This window comes from Acinonyx jubatus, chromosome D4, assembly GCF_027475565.1.
Source record: "Acinonyx jubatus isolate Ajub_Pintada_27869175 chromosome D4, VMU_Ajub_asm_v1.0, whole genome shotgun sequence".
NCBI classification, from domain to species: Eukaryota; Metazoa; Chordata; class Mammalia; order Carnivora; family Felidae; genus Acinonyx; species Acinonyx jubatus.
In genome coordinates this window covers 25,983,146-26,008,743 of record NC_069391.1, presented here as the reverse complement: position 1 = coordinate 26,008,743, position 25,598 = coordinate 25,983,146, and the positions used below count along the sequence as shown (strand labels likewise).

General features: G+C 44.4%; 1 protein-coding gene across 13 annotated transcripts in view; it reads left to right on the top strand.

The window, feature by feature from the left end:
* The window catches only part of ZNF462 (zinc finger protein 462), a 139,000-nt gene that overhangs the window by 100,842 nt on the left and 12,560 nt on the right, over positions 1-25,598 (top strand). For all 13 annotated transcript variants that reach the window (XR_008291049.1, XR_003412774.2, XM_027034765.2 and 10 more), the window contains 3 exons: positions 3,541-3,808; positions 5,711-5,847; positions 15,020-15,243. Coding sequence is in view for 11 of the 13 variants with exons in the window: in XM_027034765.2 (XP_026890566.2) it covers positions 3,541-3,808; positions 5,711-5,847; positions 15,020-15,243 (629 nt within the window). In the remaining 2 variants the exon portion in view is untranslated. The remainder of the gene's footprint in view (positions 1-3,540; positions 3,809-5,710; positions 5,848-15,019; positions 15,244-25,598) is intronic.

Genomic DNA, 25,598 nt, shown 5'->3' with positions numbered 1-25,598 from the left:
CTGAAATTATTTTCCCAAGTATTTCAATTTTTCTGTCACCTTTTCTCTCTCCTCTCTGCTACATATTTAGCGTTGATGGAACACTCTGATGTTCTTTCTCGTTCTTCTGACGTGCATCGTGGGACCTGAGGTCACCATTAGATATAGACGCCTGATGGGCAAGACTCAGATTTTAGAGTCAGACGAATCTTTGTCCAAATCCAACCTCTGCCTCTTACTAGCTGTATAACCAGCTGTGTCGACTACCTCATCGGTGAAATTGGGATGAGAACTCACACTGCACACCATCGTTGTGAGAATTAATTGCTGGCTGTTCAATAAATTCCAAACCCGTGTCTGTAAGCACCATGACCATCCACGCTAAAAGTCTAGTTTGATCCTGACTTTACAAAATAGAATTCTTTCCATGGATAGTTTACAAAATGGATAGCTAATGTGACTTAGATTTATTTTACACCTACAGCTGTACACTATGACGTAATTTCTAAAACTTTGCACATAAATAGAGTCACAGGTCAGAGAATTAAATTGAGAGACTGCATATCTCCGGGTTGGGTCAGGAACATAGGGCCCAGCATCATCTCTGCTGTTGGTTCCATCATAAGTATTCCTGGCCATCCAGGTGACAAAGACGTAGCCTGGTTTAGTTTCCCACTGGATTTACACTCCTGTGCTTCTGCTGCTGTATTTCCCAGTGACCGCAAGCCCGGCTGTCTGAAGCACAGAGTGGTTTCACTTTCCATAAGCTTGGAATGAAGAAAACGGTCTTAGTGATGATTTTTAACCTTGGTGATGTGCCCTTCAGTACTAACAATCTGTTTGCCTTTCTAACCTGGGCACAAAACGACCCTGTTCCTGCTCTTCAGGCTCTGCCTTGTGAACAAGCTGGAATTTTAGGTAGTTAGCAAGTGGGCTTTTTTAAGATGGGTGAAATCATACACGCTCGCGTCTTTGTCACTTTAGTGCCCAAAGTGCTAAAATTGTACATTATTCACAAACTCCCAAGTGAGAGAGAATGAGAGACATAGTATATCTTGGCACCAGAGAGGAAAGTAAAGCTCTAAGGAGACCCAAAATTTTGTAACCTAGGCTTTACTACAGATGCACCATAGGCGGTGAGGTTTGCCTGTCTTTGTAAATGAACCACCTGTCCATCTGATTTTAGCCAGGCAAAAAGGAATTCATAGCATGATACATGAGGCTGTTCCTTTTGCCATTTAAGACGGAAGGGCGATGAGCCTCCCTTTCTTGGAATGCTTTTCCTACGACTTCTTGCATTTCTATTTCTTCAAGTTTCATATAACATATATATGCTGAAGTCAAAATTTAGAATTCGCTTTTTGGGATGGATGGAATAAAATGCAGTAGACCCTAGAGACAAGAAAAATGTGTTAAATCAAAGGAAACTCCCTTCCGTTGGACGGAGTCTCCTTAAGAGATTAGCGTAGGTGTTAAGTTGGGCTGGGTGGAAAGCAGGGGGAGATGAATTTACGTGGCCTGTTATCTGCTTGGGAAAAACTTACTTTACGACTTCTGCTGTAAAGGGATTGATGTTGTCAGGGGTCTGTCTGTCTGTCTGATGTGACTAGCAGCTGACCGGCAGGACTTGCTGAGCTGGGTGCTGTGTCTTGTTGCTGGTGGCCGCTTTTTGAGAAACGGACTGTTCCTTGGGGTGTTTGTTTCTGGTCTCTGGGTAGATTTGCGGGTGGCAGACGGCTCACGGGCCGTGGACCTGGCTTTGGCCTTGCTGGGCGCGGAATTCCAATCCCGCAGAGCAAAGAGCAAACAAGAGGAAGGATGGGCTTGTCGGGATGGTGGCTGGGCAATGCCCAACCTGAAGCTCAAGCCTGTGTTCACAGGAGAGGCGGAATGTGCCTCGTGCTTCACTGTGCGTGTATTTTAAGCAGAAACTAGTCTTGAGAGCTTAAATAGAAAACATCTCGAACAATCCATGCAATGGTAAACAAACCTGCTATTGAAAGAAAGAATGAGAAGTTGACAATTGCGGTATTGTGATCCTGAGTGGGTTCATCAGCTAGGGCTGAGGAATAAAGAAACCAGAGATAAAAGACTTGGGTAAAATGAATTCACTTGTGTCATTCCTTTCTTCCTTTGTCTTTGGTTTACACCTGGTAATGAACCCAAGGAGGCTCGGAGGTATTGTTCAAGTTTCCTTTTGTTTTATTTTTGTGTGTGTGGCAGGTTTGTTTACAATTTCCGAAGGGGTTTTTCTCAATCTTGAGGAATACAAATTGAGGAGGGGGGGAGAGGAGAGCAAGAAGGGAAGGTATTTGAGGATTTTGAAGACAGGAGGTGGCCTAACAATAAGGGAGGCTGCTCTGTTTTTGTTTTTCTTCTCCAAGAGGCCGACGGGATGGATGGACTCTGGTTTCATCCAATACGGGTTTTACAGAATTCCTCCACGTCCTGCCTCGGGGAATCGGGCTTTGGAAAATTAAGTGTCCATCAAATCAGGAGGAGGCTGGTACAGTTTCTATCCCCTTCCCCCGCCCCGCCCCCCCGCTTTTTGAAAGCCTTAAAAAAAAGAGCCCTTTGTTGTCTTTTCAAGGAAAGTTACACTGAAATTCATCTGTGCGGTATTCATGGACTTCATTTGTGCCAGTCATAGGCAGCCGTAGGTTCTGCGGGACAATGGTGTTGAATGCGTAGCCCCAACACTCAAAGCAGCGTGTTGGGAAAAAGTTCAAGACCTTTCTTTTACTCTCTCTCTCTCTCTCTCTCTATCTATCTTTTTTAAGAAACGGAGATTTTCCCACCTCCCATCTAGATCAGATTTCTCCACCACATGCCATTGAAGCTTCTCAGGGCTAAGATTTATGCCTGTCATTTCCCGACATTTTCCTCCGAATTGCAAACTTTAAAATACCTTTTAGGGAAACTTATTTGGAGTTTCATTTTAATGGGATTTATGAATAAATCTCCATCTTAATGCTGACTAAGCTTTAAACATCCATTCCAGGAGAACACTATTAGATCTTTATATTTTAAATTTTAAATCATTTGACTGTGAAGGCATAAAACATTTTTATATTTGTGAGCACCATGTGCTCGAGCATTTCTGTTAAAGACCTTTTTCCCCCCCTTGAATAATTCTGGGCTCCAGAGGAGGAGATATTGCATCAACTACTTTCCTTTCTCGTGTGGATGCCTGTGTACCTTCTTGCATTTATTCCTCTCCCCTGCAAGGACAGGTATACTTTGGCAGCCTGTTGCCACGCTGCGATTTCCTTTTTAAAAACAGTTTATTTTCTTCCTTCACTTTGAAACCTTTAACCTCAGAGTTTTATTTTTAAATGCTGTGAGCCCTCAAAGTGCAATTAAAAGAAGTGATGCTTTCTTCCTACCTGCCTTTCCCCAGATCTGTGTTGTAGGATGTCAATGAAGATGAAAGACGGATCATAGTCCTCATCTTTAAAAAAAAAAAAAAAAAAAATACTCCAGACTAATGTCGGGGCTTTCAAGTGTCAAACCTCTACTGTGTTCTCTGTGTCCGGTCTCGTTTTCCCCGTCTGTCCACAGACTCCTCCTACTCAGAACCTCCAGATGTTCAGCAGCAGTTGAACCACTACCAGTCCGCTGCCCTGGCAAGGAACAACAGCCGTGTTAGCCCCGTGCCTCTTTCTGGGGCCGCCGGGGGTGCTGAGCAGAAAACCGAAGCTGTTCTTCACTGCGAATTCTGTGAATTCTCCTCTGGCTACATCCAGAGCATCAGACGCCATTACAGGGACAAGCACGGCGGGAAGAAGCTCTTCAAGTGCAAAGACTGCTCCTTTTACACAGGCTTTAAGTAAGTGACATGAAGAACAGCCCCGAAACACAAGGTGGCTGCGCCTGTTCCGCCCCTCACCACACTCTTCCCTACACTCTCCTACTTGGAGCTCAGGGGAGGCCCTGCCCGTGGGATGATACAGTCATTAGGTCCAATCTTCACAAAAGGAGGCTACTTCCAGAGGACTGCTTTGGGGTTTGTGAAAGGGGTTTGGGATGAAGAGCTCTATCAGAACAAACGGATTTAAAAATTAGAGCCAGTGGTCACCCAGGAAGTGTGAGTTTGCGGTAAGGGATTTCTCAGGCCCAGTGCATGAAGCAATGAGTGTTTTTCCCTCGGAGGACTATCCTCCCTTTTTTAAATTTGTCTTTGAAAAAAATATGTATATGTTTTTGAAAGCAAAGTGAAAGTCAAGAGAGAACCCAGCAATTGTGATTTCCCTGCTCCCCTTATAGAAGACTCGTATTTCTTAAGATCATATTGTTGAAAGACAGCCAGAGAATCAAGACTCCAGCACTGTGAAGACTAGAACTGAGCCAGTTTTAGGGAGATGGTTCCAATCTGGAAAAAGATAATCCAAAGTCCCCTTTGCTCCTGTGTATAACAGAATTGGCGAACTCAAAGAATGGAGCAATCTAGACTCTTGTGATTTAATCTCATCCTGTGCAACACTGTTGAGGTTAGTGGTTACGAGTGGTTACCCTGGAGCCTGACTGCCTGGGTTTGAATCCCAGCTTTGCCACCGACTGGCTGTGTGACTTCGGACAAGTGCCTAAGCTTCTCTGTTCCTCCTGTTCCTTACCTGTGAAAAAAAGATAATAATACTACCTAACTTATAAGACTCATGTGAGGAATAAATGAACATTCTATCCAAAGCACTCAGAATAGTGCTGGCACAAAGGAAACACTAATAAATGTTACAGTATCATGGAGAGCTATTCTAATAATGTAATAGTAGGTGCTATGTTACAGATAGAGGCAATTAAGACCTGTTGCAATTAAGACCAGAGCCTTCGGCCACTCTAGTACTCAATATAGACCCCAGACAACAAGGCGGGCAAAAGTGGGCTTCGTGGCCAAAGAAAAACATGAATTGGAAGAACAAGTCTCTTTTCCACCAACATCTTAGTTGGGGGATTTTTTGGAAAATGTGTTCTATCTCTGGCTATTAATTTGGTTCAGTTGTTTTTCAGATAAATATGCATGTGACCTTAGAAATGGGAAAAGGCTAAAGACCCAGATGACAAGGGCCCCCTGACAGGTGTACGTGTCTCCCTGGAGAGAAGTACTTGCATTAATAAGAAGGGGACCTTGCCCATTAAACTCTTGGTTTCGTCCATTTTTACGAGACATTTAAGGCTTTGTAAATGCGGCAGTTTTTAAGAGGATGGAGGGGAAGGCAACGATAATCCTTCCTTCCCCCTTCAGGCTGTTACAACAGCCATATTTGGTTTACCTGATCGTCTGCCGCCATGATGTCCCAGCCAACTTGCCCTCCCCACCCTTACCTGTGAAGAGTCACATGGGCAGCCAGTCAATTAGCCTGATTCTAGTCCCTCTCCTTCCGAGTGTGATGAGAAATATGTTCTCATAGGGATTTTGGTTTTATATTTTTAATAGGCAACTTTTAATCTTGAAGACTAAAGTGTATGGGGAAATCCATTGCTTTTCAAACTAAGCTGTGAACCCAGCCAAGTGGCAAAACTTTCAAAAAGAAGTTACTGCTGCACGACAATGTTCTGTTGTCTGAGGAGTGACCAAGGAGCCTGTGGTCAGCAACATGATTAACGACTACGACTTTGGCCCCTCAAGCTGGGATGTCACACCCAGAGGCCCCGTAGGAAGATAGCCAGCAGGGGATGTGTGGGTGACATGATCCCCTATCACACTCATTGCCTGTCCCCCACACCTCTCTCCCAGATCTGCTTTTACTATGCACGTGGAAGCCGGGCATTCGGCGGTTCCTGAGGAGGGCCCCAAAGATCTCCGCTGTCCTCTCTGCCTCTATCACACCAAATACAAACGCAACATGATCGACCACATCGTGCTGCACCGAGGTAACCTTCCTAAATGGCGGTTTTCTTGGGGTACAGGGGTGAGGGTGGATTACAGGGACACCCTCTCAGGGTGGCCTTGGCACCTTTTCCTTGGTCCCCTGTCCCTCACCTTCTCTCCAGGCAGGAAATCACAGGGACCGCCACAGTGATGGCCAACGGTAAAAACTCCTTCATGCTGCGAGGATTTCCTCCCCGTGGAGGGAGGCAAAGGTGCAGGGCTCTGCCATGCATGCTTCTCTGGGGCTTCTCAGCGTCAGGGATTTTCACCTTGTCATTCCTCTGCCCTCACAACCTTGCTGAGGAAGGAGTGAATGAGAAACAGAATGGGCGGGTGAGGACTCATTTATAAAATGTGAAGAGCTGCTATATGGTTGTAAGCAATTCCCTGGAGGGAGACCAAAATGATGATTTCTGAAAAGCAGAATGCAGAGTTTCCCTTGAAATGGATGGAGAGAGAAAACTCTTAAAAATAAAAGTGGCCTGATATGTCTTAGAAATACCATAGGCTTCAGATTTAAATTCTGGTTTTAAAGCCTCTTGTATTCACCCGCTGTCTCGTCTATAAAAAGAGAGGACAGTCAAGCCTATGAAATAACGTGCAAAAGGTCTAGTGTGTTCCCTAGCGGAGGCATACCGGGTGTTCCGTAAATGTTGGTTCCTGTTGATAAACAGGGATATTTCTTTCAAGTCCTCTTTGGTTTTTCTTGCAGTTGAGTTTACTCTTGGCCAATTAAAACACTGTTAAACAACAGGCTTCCTCCGCATTGGAAGGAAAAATACGTTTATGTAAAAACTACTTTGTCCTAAAAAGATTCAAGCCAGAGGTAGATGGAGAAAGATTACCAGAATACCGCTGATCTCTTGCTGTTTCCATCATCCACTGATCTTTCCATCTGTCCTTCGTTCCTTCCCTCCCTCCTCGTCTTCCTCTTCTTTCTTGTCTGCCTTCCTTCGCCTTTAACCTTTCAAGAAGCTTTTTACTCTTTGCCACAGGTGCCTCAAAAGCAGTGAGTGTCTTCTGCCATCCTGCTGAGATGTCACTCACCCTGAAATGCTGCATGTTTTCTGAGCATTTTCAAAGTTGCCCGCATTTCCCCAGAGCCGTGCGCGGGCTTGGGCCACTGCATTTTGTGACACTTCGCCCATCTCTGCTGCGCGCCCCGCGGAAGGCCACCCTAACGAGACGTGAGGTCGCTGCCGGCCGGGACATCCGCCTGCAAGCGGGGAGAAACAGCATAGGAACATTAGGCGGGAATTCTTGGCCAGAGTGGTCCCACCCGGTGTTGCACCTGGGTCACCTGACTTCTGGTCCCCCGGCCCATGTGTCGTGGTGGCTCTGTGCCCCCTCCCAGTGCGGGGAGAGGCCGTGAGTAGTGTTGCTGCTGAGCAAACAGAAATGGGGAGGCCTCACTTCTGTGGCTGATTCCCTCTGGGTTCCCATCTTGCTGCCTGGCGGAGTCAGAGCTTCACTCTCTAGCGAGCTCAAGGGTTTTCCTTCCCTGAGCCGAGAATTCTAGAAAGCGGGTAGGGGGCAGAGGGCGTAAATGCTAACACTGCGAACGCTCCACTTGACGCTAAGTCACTCCTATCCAACGGCATCGTGAGGGCTAGTGCTATCACTTGTGTTCCCGCTCCACATGTGTGAAACAGGAAACTGAAACAAACCGCTTTTTCTTTGATTTGCTCTAGTTATTTGCGGTCACCTCACAAAGAGTTTAAGGTATCATAAAGGTGTTTGTGCAGCACTGTAGGATTAAAACAAATGGGGAGATCGGGGCAGAAGTGCAAAATAAGAAGCAACTGGAAAGTCCCCCAGAAGTAGGAAGAGGTTCCCCAAGAGCTTGGTGTCCAGCGTATGCCCTGAGGTGCTGTGCACCTGTCAACGGTGGGCTGTGGATTTACTTGGCTCTGAGGTTCCAGCCTCCCGCGGCAGAGAAGCAAATGGACTTAGAGTGCCTGTTAGACCTTTGAAGTTTGGTTCGGGAGATTTCCAGGAATCCTCGACACTGAATCCGGAAGGAATTTCTCCAGTGGGGTCCCCTGAAGGGGACCACGTACGATCTAGGGTGTATCATCCCCACCACAAATACAGTGGTAAGTCCCTCAGGGACCATGAGGGCCAGGCAGTTGAGCTGGAGTCACTCAAGTGGTAACCGTGCAGCTGTGAGTCAGCTCCATCCTCCGATCCCGTGACCCATCCATCATACTGCCCGTCACTGGTTACATACAGTCTCTTCTGTTTGTTTGTAGAGGTGACTTATGACAAAAGAGCCATCTACATATATAAATACCATTCTTCTCAGGATCAGAAAGCACCCAGTCTGGAATAAAGGAGTATCTGGGGATTGGTATTGATAATGACAACATCAATAACCACAACAGTCACTATTACTGAGTGCTCACGAGTACCTAGTGCCGCGCCGAGTGATTTCAGTATGTTATTTGATGGAATTCTCACAAAACCCTCTGTGGTGGGCATTACTGCTATCCCTGATAACAAGGGGAAAAGGTTCAGAGAGGCGGAGAGCGACTCAAGATCCAAATGACTAATAAGTGACCCACCTGGGTTCTGAACCCAGGCTTGTCTGCCCCACAGCCCATGCCTGTAACCAGCAGGTCACTGTCTCATCCTTGGGAGGTTGGTCAGTGTCACCCGTTGAGCATTCTAGTGGCGGTGGCAGCTGGGTCTGAGGATGGAGTTCCCCGTGGGGCTGGAGGTCGGAGATGAGGACCACTGAACCACAGGCGGCAGGTGCCTCAGGACAGCCATGGCTGCGATCTGTGTCCTGGCCTGACTTCAGGGTCCCGTCTCAACTCAGAGTGGCATCTCAGTGGGACGCTGGTCTTGACAAGTCAAGAGACGGGGCTGGGCGTCTGCCTTGCAACTTCAGGGTGCGGCCGATCTCAAAGTAACAAGATGTGGTTCCTTCTGCACCTGTGCCCTCCTGGCTCTGCAGAGGAGTAAACATCTTTGGCCTCTAGGGCCTGCAGTAAGAGAGCTTTCTGAGGCCTTGGTTAATTAAAATACTTGGGACGAAAGGCAAGAAAAACAGCTTCTGAACTGGCCCTGGACTGAGATCCTGCTTGCAAGAATAGAGTTTCCTTAGCTTTTTATGCCTAGACATAATGATATATTTAAATAGGGAGGAAAGGGAGGAGAATCCATTTCACTCATGGGAAATCTGAATGGGCAGCGATCATGGGTTTATGTTGGCTGTGGCCAAAAAGAGCGTACTGTTTATCCATGCATTCAGCAAGCATTCATTACGTGCCACACTGTGCTGGGTTCGTGGGCAAGATGAGGTGTAGGAGGGCGGGTAGCCGCCCTCCTCAAGGAAATGAAGCATGTGCTAGCGAGGGATGGGTATCTAGGAGATTCACTGCGGCAGGCGTATTTGTGTTCGGGGCAGTGAAACGTGGTGGAGGGTGGTTTTCAAACTGAGCCCTGATGACATTTCAGCAGGCAGAGAAGACTGAAGGTGGGGTATGTTGGTTTCCTGGGTGGCTTAAAACACCAGTGTACTCTCTTTCTGCTCTGGGGCCCAGAAGTCTGATCTCAAGTTGACAGACAGCAGGGCTGTGCTCCCAGTGAAGGTTCTAAACAAGAATCCTTCCTTGGCTCTGCCTGGCTTCCAGTGGCTCCCAACATCCTTGTCTTGTAGCTGCATCATTCCTTTCTCTGCATCTGTCTGCCCCTGACCTTCCCTGAGTGTGTTTCCTCTTCTTACAAGAATACTACTCCTTGAGCTCAGGGCCCACCCCAATCCACTATGACCTCCTCCTGACTAGTTACATCTGCAGAGACCTATCCCGCTAAGGTCACTTTCTGAGGTTCTAGGTGCACACACATTTCTGAGGGGCACTCTTTGACCTACTACATGGGGGAGGAGGAGGAAAAATTTCAACTGCTCAGGTAGGTGGAAACAAGATGTGTTGACAGAGTGGCATTAAGAGTGTTCTGAGAGGGGCTGAAGGGAACAGGGGGGCAAAGCTGATGTGCGTTCTGGCCAAATTAAGTAGGGCTCGGATGCCAGTGTAGGAGTTTAAACTTCACTCAGTAGACAGATGGGAGTACCAATTTAGCAAAGATTGAAACAAAGCATTGGTAGACCCATTTCTTTGGGGAACTTGGGTGAGGTTAATTTGGTGAGATTGGCCATGATTGGACCAGTTTAGAAAGGGAAAAAGTAAGCCCTGAGATTTTTGTTTGAAGGAAAATGTTGGTGGTAGGACTTTTGGGTGGGTCTTCATTCAAGGCAACAAATATTTATTGAACATTGACTATTTGCTAGCATTCTTTTACGCTCTAGGGATACTGCCATGAAGAGTCAGTCAAGGTCTGTGCACCGAAGGAATTTGAACTTTAATGGGAAGAGAGACAATGAACAAGGGAAGAGATAGTTTCATGGGTACATTTCCACAGAGTTTCTCAGTTTCCCACCACGGGAAGCACGACCCTTTATGCATAGCTTTGCCTGCCTGCACCTTGCATACCTAAGTGCACCCGGAAAATTGGGTACAGACTGAATTATAGGGATGAAACACAGTTTTCCCCGAGAAGTTTATTTATAATTATGGAACTGTGTAATCACTGGGGCTGGTCTCCAGTTGGCGTATTAGCTTAAAGTTTCTGTGTCCCAGCCTGTAACCCCAGTACTGAGGCAAACACTGAATTTAACACTGAATCCTACAGGTGGGTGTCTTTTTGGAACAGAACTAATCTCCCCTAATTTATCTGATGTCTGTCGTTTTTCTTGAAAAACAGAATACAGTGAGTTTGCCAATCTTTCATTTTATTTGTGAAAGTACACGTTCCGTCCCCATCAAATACCTTTGCCTGTTGGAATTGGAGGTGCAGTTCCCAGCTTTCTCTAGCTTCACAGTGGTAGCCCAGCTAACGTCACATTTAATAACTTACCAGGAACTGTTGTCCTTATGTTTATGTGTATCCGTTTAGGGTTCTGTTTTGGAATGATTGTTTTTTTAGAAACTCTTGTTATGTTTTTAATGGCTTTCTAGTACTGGGCTTTTATCTCTTGTTTGGCTGAGAGTAATGGGTGGGGCTTTGGTTTTGGCCCAAAGTGGGTCTCCGCCCTTTAGCACGATCATTTGCATACGGGTTTGTTGGAGTGAATGACTTCCAAATCTCTCCATGCTTCCTTTACACTTGGCAGGTTGTGGGGAGGAAACCCATGTGTGTTGTGGTCTGCCTTTCAGGAAGAATTTTTACTTGGTGATTCTGGACTCCACAGTGATGTGGTTTCTCTCTGTTTTGAACAGAAATGACCCTCCGCCCTCCTTGTAGTTGCAAATCTGCCGATTTTTCCCCTGAGCGCCACGGGAGTTGATGGCACACACTTCTAGGCTCTTTTGCACCTTAGTTCCCGCAGGCTTCCGTGTGGCATACTCTGGGGTCCAGCCTCTTGGGTTTTAAGTCCAGCTGCAGCCCCAAGCGACTTTTGAGTAGGAAAAGATGAGAGACAGAATCTATCTTGTAGTCAAACTGGTGAAGTCATAATATTTTTGCAGCCAGCTCTGGAAGCTGAGTCACAATGAGTGTGATTCAAGCCTTGGTTTTTTTACTCAAGGTAATTTTGAGAGGTGTAAAGTCAAGAAAGGCCCACAGTTGTCGCTGCCCCCATAGGGGGAAAAAAAAAGCCCTTAGCACTCAGCTTCTGTAGCCAAGACAGGGCCCCATCCATACCTGGAAACATTCCAGTCTCTAACTTTATGTCCTTGACTTGCCTCAATAATGAATAACTTCATTCAGAAAAAGGCCGGTGATTCGCCCGCCTTTCAAAGTCCGTCTGTCTTGTGTTTTATCTTGGTCATGTTAGCCATGTTTTTAGAAAGTGAAAAAAAAAATTGTCTTAGTAAAAGTCCATGTAAATAAGAGACTTGGGATGTTGGCAATGTCTTAGTTTGGAACTGGGAAGTCTTACGTTTCAGGGTAAGTGAGCAGGAAGTTTCCTATTATCTAATTCAGTAGATATTTGAAAGAAATTCAGATAGAGAGGGTTGCCTTAGAGATGCGTGTAGCTTTTGTATTCTTAAGCGATTAGGGGGAAAAGCCTCATAAATACACCACGTGCAGATTGGATGTTCCAGGAGGAGGGCACTGGCCAAGGTCAGGTAGGAGACCTGTGTTTCCAGGTCACAACTTGGTTCTGAGCTAGAAGAGTGACTGAGGAAGTAGTTCACCAGACCAGTCCTCAGTTTCCACATCAGTAAACTAAAGATAATAAAACTGTCTTGGCAGAGTGTTACGAAGAGAAAAAGCAACAGTGAGGGTAGAGTGCCTGACGGTACTTGAAACCTAGTGGGCTCTTGGTAAATTGCCACAGTTATTTACGTGAGTTATTATTTAAACTCCAGAGTATTTTGGGCACTCACGACTTTGTGTAAAATTCACTTAGACACACATAGTGAAATTGGAAATGGCCAAGAAAACTGACCAAGGTGGTAGAGGAATGGAAAGGGAGACCCATTAAAAAACAGGTCTGAAAGAAGCGATTATTTACAGGCAGAGGTGAAGCCTGGGGGCTGACTGCGTGGCTGTCTCCAAGGTGTTTGAGGCTTCGTTACGTTGAACATTATACCAGCCATTGTCCAGCTCCACTGAGCTCAACGGAACCAGAGCCAGAGGCGGAGGGTGGACGTAGTAGAAATGACAAAATACAGGAAGAGCAGAGCAGAGGGATGCATTCTCAAGGAAGGTGCCAGAAAAGTTTGTATCCGCACTTCCCATGAGCTCCTGAGGCGTGGGAGCTGGTCCCAGGGGTTCAGCCTGTACCCCTGTCTCTTGCCATGAGCACCGGCTTCCTCATGGTTGTTGTCCATGCGTGTCTTAACCCAGAGCAGCTGGAGGTGATGCTCAACACTTTGTATAAGAGCAGCGGTGCTCGACCGGAGTCCATCTTGCCTCCTCAGGGTGCGTTTGTCTGGAGGCATTTTTGATTGTCACTGCCGGGGAAGTGGGGGCGTGCTGGCATATGGTAGGTAGAGGCCAGGGATGCTGATAACTGTTCTACAATGCATAGTCCAGCCCCCACAGTAAAGACTTATTTGGCCTCAAAATGTCAGTAGCGCTACTACCGAGAAACCCTGGACTCAAGGACTAGAACATCATAGCATGGGCTTTCTTAAGGCTCTGGCTGGCTCATGCCCGAGCATTTTTTCCCCCCGATTACACCAAATCATGGAACTAAATGGTTAGAAGACTGTTCAACATTTGCTATTCTAAGAAAATGTGTGGATTACATTATAATCATGTGTTTCTTAGCTGTCTGCTCTAGTTTGATTTAAAAATATTTATATTTCTAAATAAGCGACTGACTCTTTGTATAGGGAAAATAACATATGCATTAGAGCTCTGGGGAGTGAGCAGCAGACATCACCTTCCACGCTTCCTCTGGCCAGCTTTTTGCTGCCCAATTAATCGCTGTATTCAAGGACTCCCAAGGCAATGACCGCCCTGCAGTGAGAATGTGGTGGTGGAGACTAAGGCATGGCCTTGGGTGGGGAAAATTCCCCGGGGGGTCAGTGCAGGCCAGCAACAAAGGGAGGGAGGGCTCACAGGGAGAATCGCATCAGTGCACAAAACACTGATGCTCTGGAAGCACACAGCTACTCAGTGACGCTGAGAAGAAATCACGCTTTCTTGACTTAATAATACATTGCTGTTTCTAAATAATATAAGTATATGTTGTGTGCGTCCATTTGTAAACTTTCAGAGTCTTCTGAAATCCAGACACAGCATGAAAACACACGCTATATTTGATCCCTGCATAAATAGCACAGATTTTAATTTTATCCCAGTTATGGATATCTGGCGCGTGCACCGATACTCTGGGCAGACTGGTGTGAAATTTAATTTGAGCAGTTAAACACAAGGGTGAGAGAGTGCAAAATAAACAAGCGCACGCATTTCCAGCCCTACAGCATTTGGTATGTTAATGGGAAAAGCACCCAAATCCTCTCTCTCTTTTATTTTTTCCCTTGTGACAATCAGATTACAGATTGTCTGAAAAGGCACAAATCCTCCCTATCTCCCACGCCGCCCCCACCTCCCCCTGCATGTTGCCTGCAGCCATTTCATTTGTGAGCTCTTCCGTAGTTAGAGCTGGAGTTTTAGTGAATGAAAATGTACAGGTCCTTTGTTTTTAGATTTGTTTTTAGATTTGAGATCCCCTTGGTTTCAGGACAAGGAAAACAGTCTCCTTGAGAACGTCTTGGAAGGGGAAACAGGAGTGGAATTTGGAAATGGTAGGACATAAAGGATTTGCAGTTGGACAGGCAGGGATGCAGATCTCAGCTGGGCCAATGGCAACATTTGCGACCTCTGGAAAGTTACTCAAGAGCCCTGTTCCTCGCTTTACTAATTTGCAAAAACAGGAGTAACTCCAGCCTAGTAGAGTTGCCTGGAAGGTGCACAGAGGCGGCACAGAGGTACTCGGGGGCCATCTGTCTTCTTCCTGCTTAGAGACATCTGTAGGTCCAGCCTAAATAGCCCTTGCTAAGGAACTGGGTTGTGCTCGTGGTTGCTGTCAGTAATCATTTATGTTGGTAAAAATGGCAGCCACTCCTGTTCTTCTCCCCTCCTTTGACCACCTCCATGCAGGAGTTAGTGAGCACCTTCCAGTCTGCCCACCTCTCTGTAAAGATCATTCTGGGTGTTAAGTACGCAGAGAGCTTTTGGCAACACGGGGCGCCTGGGTGGGTCAGTCGGTTGAATGTGTGACTTCAGCTCAGGTCATGCTCTCACGGTTTACGGGTTCAAGCCCCACATCGGGCTGTGCCAACAGCTCAGAGCCTGGAGCCCGCTTTGGACTCGGGGTCTCCCTCTCTCTCAGCCCCTCCCCCACTCGCTCGTGTGTGTGTGTGTGTGTGTGTGTGTGTGTGTGTGTGTGTGTGCGTGTGCGCGCGCGCTCTCTCTCTCTCTCTCTCTCTCAAAAATAAGTAAACATTAAAAAAACAACACCACCTACTTGTGCCAGAGGAAGGTGCTGTTTGGGGAATTGAGGGAGGGGCAGCGCGCATGTGAGTTCACAGACACGGACCCACGCGAAGCAGCAAAACTGGGTGCGTTTTTTCCTATATTCCAAAGAAAGAGCATGTGCTTACTTTCCCATCAGTAAAAATGTCCCCCTTTCCGTTCAATTTGTTTCCACAGAAGAGCGCGTCGTCCCCATTGAGGTGTGCCGTTCCAAACTGTCAAAATACTTGCAGGGAGTAGTTTTCCGCTGTGATAAGTGTACCTTCACCTGCTCCAGTGACGAGAGCCTCCAGCAACACATAGAAAAGCACAATGAACTGAAACCTTACAAATGCCAGCTCTGCTACTACGAGACCAAGCACACGGAGGAGCTGGACAGCCACCTTCGGGACGAGCATAAGGTACCTGCCCTTCCTACCCCCGCCCCTCAGCATACGTGGGAGGTGGGGAGGGCGCCTGGCGGGGAGACAGAGCCGAGTTTAGTCACACCCACCGTGTGACTTGAGCCAAAATAATGTTTAAGGTGAGGTTCAGTGTTTTTGCTATGATGAAAGAAATACAGGGGCATTTTAGAGAATTGGAACACATAGATGGGGACAAGGAAAATCACCCCTCACGCTACCACCCAGATCCAACCCCGTAACATTTTCTGTCTCTTTGCCACCCACCTTCCTTTGTTGCGCATCCTCCCGGCCACACCATACGTGAAATGTCATGTGCTCGTCACATTTTTTTTTCTTGACGACCTAACAGGAATCATTTTTCCGTATTCTTTTAAACGTATCGTCACAGGAGCTGACCAACTTTTTCTGTAAAGGACCAATAGTAAATATTTTATACTTCGCGAGCCAGATGGTCTTAGTGGCAACTCCTCAACTCTGCCCTTATAGCAAAAAAGCAGCAACAGACAAGACAGAAGTGAATGGGCGTGATGGCCGGGTTCCAGTAAAACTGTATTTCTGGAAGTAAGCGGCGGCCTGCGCTATGGTTGCTGGCCCCTGTCCTGGTGGACGTGCCACCTTGTCCCTCAACCATGTAGGCTGTTTCCAGTATTTTGCTAACTACAGAGATTTTCCAAGGCATTCCTATTCGTGTCTGAACGCTCTAAGGGCCGTAAAATACATGTTTTATTTGGGGAGGAGGATTGATAAAGAACAAATCCGTACAAGACCTAAAATAAGGGGTTTGTGAAAAACGTCTCTTCAGAGGTCTTCTGATCAGAAGGCAGAATCCTATAGGACAGCTTCAGAGGGCTTATTTGGCACATTTGGGAACTGAGAGCATTGCTTCTGGTTTTGTGTATTGCCCAGAGTGCAGAGGAGTTAAGATTTGTATTTGTTTCACGAAAAAAAGCCTATTGGAATGTTTTCTAATTAACCAACACATCCAACAGATCAAGGGAGTGTTTACTTAAGGCGCAATGAGGATCGCTTTTGAGAGTTTCCTTTTTCTGTGATCTGTGTCCTCCTCTTCTCTGACCTTACAAGCCCACGTTATCAAGATGTTAGTCTGAATCGTCCGCACCCGAGGGTCAGAATTTTTCTGTGGGGTGTTGACAAAGAAGTCTGAGCTCTGTCCCCGATCCACAATGTAACGGTTTCATGGTCACTTTTCTGCTTTGGAATGCGTTCATTCTGTAAAGTGTCTGCCCAAAAACGAAAGCAGAGAAGAAAAGCCTGAATGGCCCTCACTGAAAAACTTTTTCATATTCTTCCTTACACAAACTTCCTGGGCATTTCTGCCCCCCAAACTCAAAAGGAAAACTCACCCATTTCAAACCCAGCTCTCTACATTTATGCACATGGATCTTATTTATGTCACCACCTCAGATCTTTTTATTATAGCATTCAGGCCTTTGGGCTGGTATTTTGGGAGAGAGCAGACCCGGAAGATAAATTCTTCTCTGGTGGTTACACACTTGCTGTGAATCACTGGTGAGAAGGTTAGAACCATGCAGATGTGGAACCAGAGGCTTCCCGAGCAGACGCGGAAGGTTGGGGCTTCCGGGTACCCATCGGGGAAATGGGCTGCTCTGGAAAAGAGGGGCCCAATTTAGAGCCTTTGGAACCACACAGACGTGAGTTTGAATCTCGTCTCCACTATTTACTGTACAACTGCAGCCAGTCACTTCGGTTCTGTGTCTCTTCTCCGATTTCCACATAGGAATCGTTTTCCCTTTCCCAGAAGTTGTGTAGGTTCAGTCCTGCTCTCCCCACACTGGAGAGCCAGTGTGCTCCTCTCAGGAGCTGAGCTGTGGTACCCACCAGAAAGGCACTTATATTCCCGAAGAACTAAAATGTATTTTAAACTCACTAATTATACCTTGCATCCTAGAAATGGTCTGTGATATTGTATTTTCACGATGCTTTTATAAAGCAGGATAGCAATGCTGCTGAAACTGAAGTTTCGACTGGTAGGCAGTGACATACACTGGGTAAAAGTGGTCATTCATTGTGGTGACGTCAGCATTTATGGAAGGAGTATAAGAGTGTCGATGTACAGCGTACTGAAGGGGAGTTTGCTAATAATTCAAATACAAAAGACAAGGACCATAAGGCAAGAACAAGAAATTCAAGAATTGGAAAGGAAGAAATGAAACCACTCTTGTTCACAGACAATGTGATCTTTGTACGTAGAAAATCCAAAGTAATCTATTTAAAAAGCTGCTAAGAATATTAACTTAGTTTAGCAGAGTTGTAGGATATAAGGTAAATATTTAAAAATCAATTCCACGTCTACATACTAGTAATGGAAATCTGAAAATGAAATTTTAAAAAGATCAATTTTGTTTACAATAACCTCAGAAAGAATATGTTTAAGAATAAATTCAACACAAGAACTATGAAAGCTGCACACTGAAAATTACAAAATGCTGTTGAGAGAAATAAAAGAAGTAAGTTAATGCAATATGTACCGTATTCCTGGATTAGAGGACTCTGTATCGGCAACTCTTCCCAAATCGATCTACTGATTCAATGTAATCTCTGTCAAAATCTCTTTTCTTTGATAGAAACTGACAAACTGATACTAAAATGTAAATGCAAAGGACCTAGAATAGCCTGAACAGTGCGGAAAAAGAACAAAATTGGAAGACTTCGCCCTTCCTGATTTCAAAACTTAACCTTAAAGCTACAATACTCAGGAGCATCAGTGATGCCAGAAGTCCAGAAATAAATCCTCATCTATGTGGTCAGTTGGTTTTCATCAAAGGTACCAAAGTAAAGGAAAAGATGGTTCTTCAACAAACAGTGCCTGAATAGCTGGATTTCCACATACAAAACAATGATCGTTGACCCTTATGTCACTCCCAACACAAAAATTAAATCAAAATGGATCATAGACTTCCATGTATGAACTGAAACTATAAAACTTCTGGGAGAAAAAAAGTAGAAAATCTCCCTTGGGTTAGGGGAAATTTTCTTAGATATTATACAAAAGCTAGGGACATTAAAAGAAAAAAAATCGGTAAATTAGACGTCATCAAACGTAAATTTTTGCTCTTCAGAGACACTATTAAGAAAACAAAAAAGCAAGAAACAGATTGGAAGCAAATTGCAAAGTCACTTTCTGGCAAAGGATTTCAACCAAAATACACAAAGAACTTTTATAACTCAATAGTAAGAAGGTAAATTCAATTAAGAATTAGAAAAAAATTTGAGTAGACACTTAACCTGTGAGGCTATACAAATGGCAAATGATCCCATGAAAAGACACTGAGTAAGATTCCTCATTAGGGAAATGCAGATGAGAACAACAGTAAGATACCACTACCTACCACGAGAATGGCCAAAATTAAGACTGATAGTGCCAGGGATGCCTGGGTGGCTCAGTTGGTTAAGCATCCAGCTCTTGATTTCCAGTCGGGTCATGATCTCAGGGTTTGTGAGATCGAGCCCCACATCAGGCTCTATGCTGATAGCTCAGAGCCTGCTTGGGATTCTCTCTCTCTCTCTCTCTCTCTCTCTCTCTCTATTTGCCCCCTCCCCCAACTCTCGCTCTCTCTCTCAAAATAAACAGACTTAAAAAAAAAAGACCGATAGTGCCAAAGTGTTGGCAAAGTCGTGGAGAAACCAGAAATCTCATATAGCACTGGTTGGAATGTAAAATGGCATATTCACTTTGGAGCACTTTGGCAATTTGTTTAAAAGTTAAACAGACACTGGGCGTCTGGGTGGCACAGTCGGTTGGGCATCCGACTTCAGCTCTGGTCAGGATCTCACAGCTTGTGAGTTCGAGCCCTGCAATGGGCTCCGTGCTGACAGCTCAGAGCCTAGAGCCTGCTTCGGATTCTGTGTCTCCTCTTTCTCTGCCCCTTCCCTGCCCACGCTCTGTCTCTCTCTCTCTCTCAAAAATAAATAAACATTAAAAAACCATAAAAATAAAAAATATATTAAAAGTTTAACAGACACTTAACCATCTGATCCAGCAAATCTACTTCCACATAAAGTAGATGGATAAACAAATGTGCCATATCCATACAACGGGATACTACTTGTCTATAAAAAGAAATGAATCTACTGAGACACAGAACAACATGGATGAATCTCAATAACGTCATGTTAAGTGGACAGGATCCAGACATGAAAGATCACATGTTATATGATTCCATTTATATGAAATTTCTAGAAAAGGCAAACTATGGAGACAAAGCAGATCAGAGGTTGCTTGGGGCTGGAGGTTGGGAGATGGTTGCAGAAGTGATGAGGGAACTTCTCAGGGAGATAGAATTCTTAAGCCAGATTGTGGTGGGGGTTGCATAAACGCATGAATTTACTAAAACTCCCTAGTCTATTTAAAACAGATGAGTTTTATGGTGAGTAAATTATGATCGTTGACCCTTATGTCACTCCCAACACAAAAATTAAATCAAAATTCTTCCTACCTGAAAGATTCAAGTTTCCCAAGACCTGACACATATAATAGATCCTCAGTAAATGTTAATGTCCTACAGGCTTTTACATCTTTATAAACTTGATCCTGGGAACAGATAGATCTACACGATGCTGGAGATCCAGATTATTTATTGTGCTAACCGCCAAAAATAAAGCGTGCAGTAGACTTTAGCAATTGGCTCTAAATTAAGGTTTACTTTTTTTTCCCCAGTAAGACTGTGTGTTGAGTGCATTGCTCATCATATTCTTCCACTGATAGCTTTAGGTGATTTTTGTGTGGTGGGGAGAATCTATGGTAGAAACTAAGAGACTGTAGGATGTATTTGCAGCCAAAGGACTTTGTTCATTAGGACTGGACGTCCAAACCTGGACTTCGGAATTCTGCCTGCAAAAACCCATAGACCTCAAGGAGTGTCTCTAAAGTTGTCACACTGTATCTATCATTCATGGACTAGACAGAATACTGGTACAGCAGGAAGGATCCTTGAAGTCAAATAAACCATTCCATTTAAGAACCAGACTCCCAAGTGCACTGGCTGTACACTGCCATGTTTCTCCTCAGAAGCCAAGGTGAAGTAGAAGACCTATGACATCACCCTCATTTTTCATGTGACACACAGCATCTTGCCTTTCTAGACCTTAATCTTTGCGCCTGTGAACAAAGACTCACTTGCAATCTCTTGGAATCTAAAGTAAACAGTCCAGGAGGCTATTTGAAGTTCTGTTTTTTCATCCTTCAGCTCTATTTTTCCAATCTCAGTAGGTCTGTTCTGTGATTTCTATGATTTCAGTCCCTCCCTCCTTCAGTCCTTCCCTCCCTCCCCCTCTCTGTCACTCACACACACACACACACACACACACACACACACACACAAAATGAAGTCCTGTATCAGTAGTGCCATTCATCAGTAATGCTGGTGAAAAATGAAGACATTTTTAAGAACCATGAAGTCATGAAAAAAAAATACCTTGCTCTTCTCCCATTTAAAAAACATTTTTTAAAGAAAGTTTAAGTATATGCAGTACCTTGTTAGTGTTCTTTATGATTCTGAAGTCTCTTTGCTAGTTTAAGGAACATAAAAATATATTATCTCTAACTTGGTTAGCTCATAAAATTGTCATGTTCGCTATATTAAATTTAGAAGGATAGTCTATTCAGGCAATACACATTCACTAATTGAATTTACTCTGAAATGTTTTTAATTTTTTATACAAATGGAGCCTCAGGCGGCCGAACTCTAAGGAACTCGTATCTCTTCCTCTTACTTTTTGCCAGTCTAGGGGAAGCAGCAGAACATTAAGCTCAGGAGGAATCCCCAACATTTTAGTTTCGCCAATAAAATCGTTCAGCTTTCTGGACTAGTGAAATCCATAGTGGCAAAAAAGTCACATAGAGCATTTGTGTTCCGCAAAGGAAAGGAGAAGAAACAAAACCAAAGGAAAAACCTTCCCAAATTATACAACACACCTTTGGCCACACTTTTTTCTGGATTGTATTTAATTTCAAAACTTAGTACCAGCAGCTTTGTCTTGATCGACTGAGGATTTGTGCAAGGCGAATGTTTCTCTAAAAGATCATGTCATTTCAACTCTGCTTCGTCTTGCTTCTTGGTTTGTCAGCTACAGACCCTGCTTCTTTCAAGGACTTTGGAAGACTGAGAAATCAGAAGTAGATGAGCAAGAGGTGTGACCGTTTTTCAGAGGGATGTGCCTCGCAGAACCACACATGTTATTTTTCAAGTAGGCAGTTGAAGATGTTCTCTGCCTGTAACTTTTGAAACTGTCCACTAAACTCTCCAGGGTTCATTGTTCCTGCTTCCGAGGCCACATGAGACTGTTGGTTAAGGCACCTATTTCTTTTTTTTTTTTTCCAACGTTTATTTATTTTTTTTGGGACAGAGAGAGACAGAGCATGAACGGGGGAGGGGCAGAGAGAGAGGGAGACACAGAATTGGAAACAGGCTCCAGGCTCCGAGCCATCAGCCCAGAGCCCGACGCGGGGCTCGAACTCACGGACCGCGAGATCGTGACCTGAGCTGAAGTCGGATGCTTAACCAACTGCGCCACCCAGGCGCCCCAAGGCACCTATTTCAATCTGCCTCAACTTACACTTAACTCTTAACAAGTCTTTGTCTTGCCATTGGATGCAACATTCTTGAAAATGGAAACCGCATTACTTATTTGTCTTTTCTTCCCAAATCTAGTCATGGTTCCCTGCGTACAATAAAGTATCTGGTAGCTGTTTGCTAAATAAACCAATATATGAAATCGCTTTTCAAGTAGGAAATTTTAAGTATCCTGCTTGTTCATGTAAGCAAAATGTGGCAGCACTGACCGCATCTTTCCTCCCTAGATTTTAAGTTTAGTAGATTGGCAACAGCTCATTTGGCCAGCAACAAAGTTCTGTGACTTTCTTAATGATGCTTCTTACTTGGCTTTGTCAGTACCTGTGACTGCAGTTATCCTGAGATTTTCCAAATAACTTCGTTTTGTCTGGGCTTTTGCTGAGCTAGGTCTGGCAGAAGCATCTTTTCTGCTTCTGACTCAGTGATTACAAAAGAAAGTAGATATTCTCCTTGACCTCTGTGCTCCATACCCTCCTGGGTACTTTTCTGTCCTTTCTTCTTATTGTTCTTAGAAAGGTTTTTATTTTGAAAAAAATTCTCAAAAGATTCTACTCCTCTATCCCATCAAGTTTTGCAACATTATAAAGTCACAGTACCTTTTTCTGCCTTCCTCTTATGTTCAGTCGGTATCTGGGGGGGGGGGGTGTGGCTAATTTTGCATTTCTCTAGGTGATTTGTATTATAATGGGGAAAGCTGGAGCCATGGCATCTGAAGATATGAGTTCCAATCCTGGCTTTATCACTTAACTTGCTTAGTGTTGCTTTCCTCATCTACAAATATGGAAGGTAACACATCTCTCTCAGAGTGGTCATAAGGGTTTAAGGGATACATGTGAAAACACCTGGATTAATTTTTAGTATGTAATAGATATTTGTTAAGAATTGAACAAAATCTTTTAGAAAATGTCTAGTCTTATTAGCCAGCAAATTTTTATCATTGGGTACAGTATTATGAGGTTCTTTATACTTTATGGTCTCCCTTGGTTTTTATGTTACCAGTACATTCAAATAACATTTATTGTGTGTCAACTTGATGACCGACCTTATAGTCTGCGCTTATTTAAAGCTAAATAAGAAATTGTTGCTACCCTGGAAGAATTTATAAGCAAGGAGGTAACACAAGCTTAAGTAAAGAACCACAAGCCAGCATGATGTGTGCTTGATAAAGGTGTCTACAAAATAGAAGGGCAGCATGGAGCAAAGCAAATATGGTGTCACGGCTTCTCTTCCATAGAACTTTAATATACTTAGCTGAATGTCCCTTCTAGAAGCTTTTACGGGAGCTCTGATCAAAATGCTCTGAATTCAAGATTTTTACCTGCACCTTTGACCATCTTCCTATAAGAAATCGTAGAGACAATGCTGTGCTGACCCTTTCTCCTACTGATTTCATTCTTGTTCTGACTTTCAAAGATAGGCAGAGATCACTGGGTAGACCACCTGATATTATTATTATTTTTTAATGTTTATTTATTTATTTTTGAAAGAGAGAGCACAAGTGGAGGAGGAGCAGAGAGAGACACACAGATGTTAGGCAGGCTCCAGGCTCCGAGCTGTCAGCACAGAGCCCAACATGGGGCTCGAACTCACGAACTGTGAGATCATGACCTGAGCCAAAGTCAGAGGCTTAATCGACTGAGCCACCCAGGCGCTCCTAGACCACCTGCTATTATAAGTCAGAGGTTGGCAAACTCTAGACCATAGATCAAATCTGGCCCACTGCCTGTGTTTATATGGCCCACCAGCTAAGAATGGTTCTGATATTTTTAAATGACTGAAAAAAAATCAAGAGAGTAGTATTTCATGACACATGAAATTATATGAGTTTCAAATTCCAGTGCCTGTAAATACAGTTTCATTGGAACACAGCCATGCTCATCCATTTCTGTATTGTCTGTGGTTGCTTTCAAGCCCCAGCGGCAGTTGAGTAGTTGTGACAGAAACTACATGGTCCAGAAAGCTTGGAATACTTGCTTATCGGGCGCTCTGCACAAAGTTTGCCCGCCATGCTGTAAGGCCTTTAAAATCTTTGCAGCTCTACACATCCTTGGTATGGGACTGAGATGGGCATTTCTCGTGTAAGAGGCAGCTTTCCCGTGCTCTCTGGTGTCACTTCTTCTAGAAATAAAAATGTTCACTTTGGCCTTTCTTCGTAACATGAACATGCAGTGTTAGGTGACATGAACATCCTGACAGCTTGTCCCTTTTGAAGGTACAAATGTTAAGAAGGAGGGGGAACTCTGGAAACATTAAGGGATTTTTTTCTTCATCGCGATCTCCCCCATTTAATGTCTGCGAAGTAATCTGAAGACAAGGGTGTCTGATTTCATTCTTTCGTTAACCAGCAAGTTTATATCAGTCTTGCCTGTAAGACTGGGTTTGTCACCATAGGACAGCATGAAAATGCATGTTCAACTTGTAATATTTGTAAATCATACAATACTTCTCCCCTTAGAATAAGCCTCAAATATGGAAATTCCTTCAGATCTAGGGAAATTCATTCATTTTGCTGAATGGTTAAAAAAACAACAGACAGAAAGACAAACATAGTTGCAAAGCTTGAATACGAGGCGCGAGCACGGAAGGGCTTACAGCGTCAGCACACTCCAGTGTTAACGGGTAAAGGTTCTGCTGGTTGTTGGCGGTTCATCTCACATTCTTAAGGGCTAGTGGCCTGCACAGGGGACTTTGGATTCATGGGCAATCGCAAATAACTTTCATGGATATAAGGATCTATATATAGTTTTACAGTCTGAGGGATTATGTATTTGAACAAGCCCATCTTCAAACACATGTATGGTTTCTTTTGCCTTCCAAAGGCTTCAAGGAACCAGGTTCTAAATCTCGAACTCTTACCCTTGGTCTTTCTCCCTCTCTTGTGGGCCTTTTGGGAGACAAGACAGTCAATTTCTTGGCACCTCCAGAGAAAGAAGTGAATTTCCCTCAGTATGTCCTCTGCATATGCACAATCTCTAGGTCCGGAAAGTAACTTACTGGTATGATCACTTCAGAAGCCGACCTAGAAATCTGTTGGAACTTCAGTAAAGTCCATGGCTTTTGAGTTGATTTCACATCTGGAAATTTAGCCCATAAAGTGAAAGCTAAACATGAAAGATTTATATACAGTAAGATGGCTTACTGCATTTTTAATAGTGAAAAGCCAAGAGGCAAAGGCGAACTCATATGGGGGGAGTCAAGTAAGGTGTAGTACATTCAGTTGGTTATAGTGATTGAAAATGATTATTAATGGTATTTATACCATGCCAGGCATAAAAGAAAGCAGGATACACACTTGTAGGTTTTAACATGATTACAGCAATTAAATAATCTATGCATAGAGAACAGGAATACAGAAATACAATAACTCATTAACAGTTATATGTATAGATAGTTGGACCTGAAGCTTTTTCTATTTTCCAGTTATTCTTCATGCATGCTTTTAGGAAAGAAAGACATAGTAAATTAAAACGAAGAAGTACTGTGGGCAGGAGAGAGCAGCGCCCCCTCTAACGCAGACACTGCACCAGCCGTGGAGATCCAGCTGTGAAAGAGATGCACAGAGTGTCTGTCTGTCTGTCCGCATGAGCTTACAGTTCAGTGGGGGAGGCTCAGGCCATAAATAGTTAACCACTGAGCGGGAGGAGTTATAAAAGGGGGGGGGGGGGTTGCTGCGGAAGCATAGAGCCAGGACATTCAACCAAGGAGTTTACGGAGGATGTAGTGACACGGAAGCAGGGC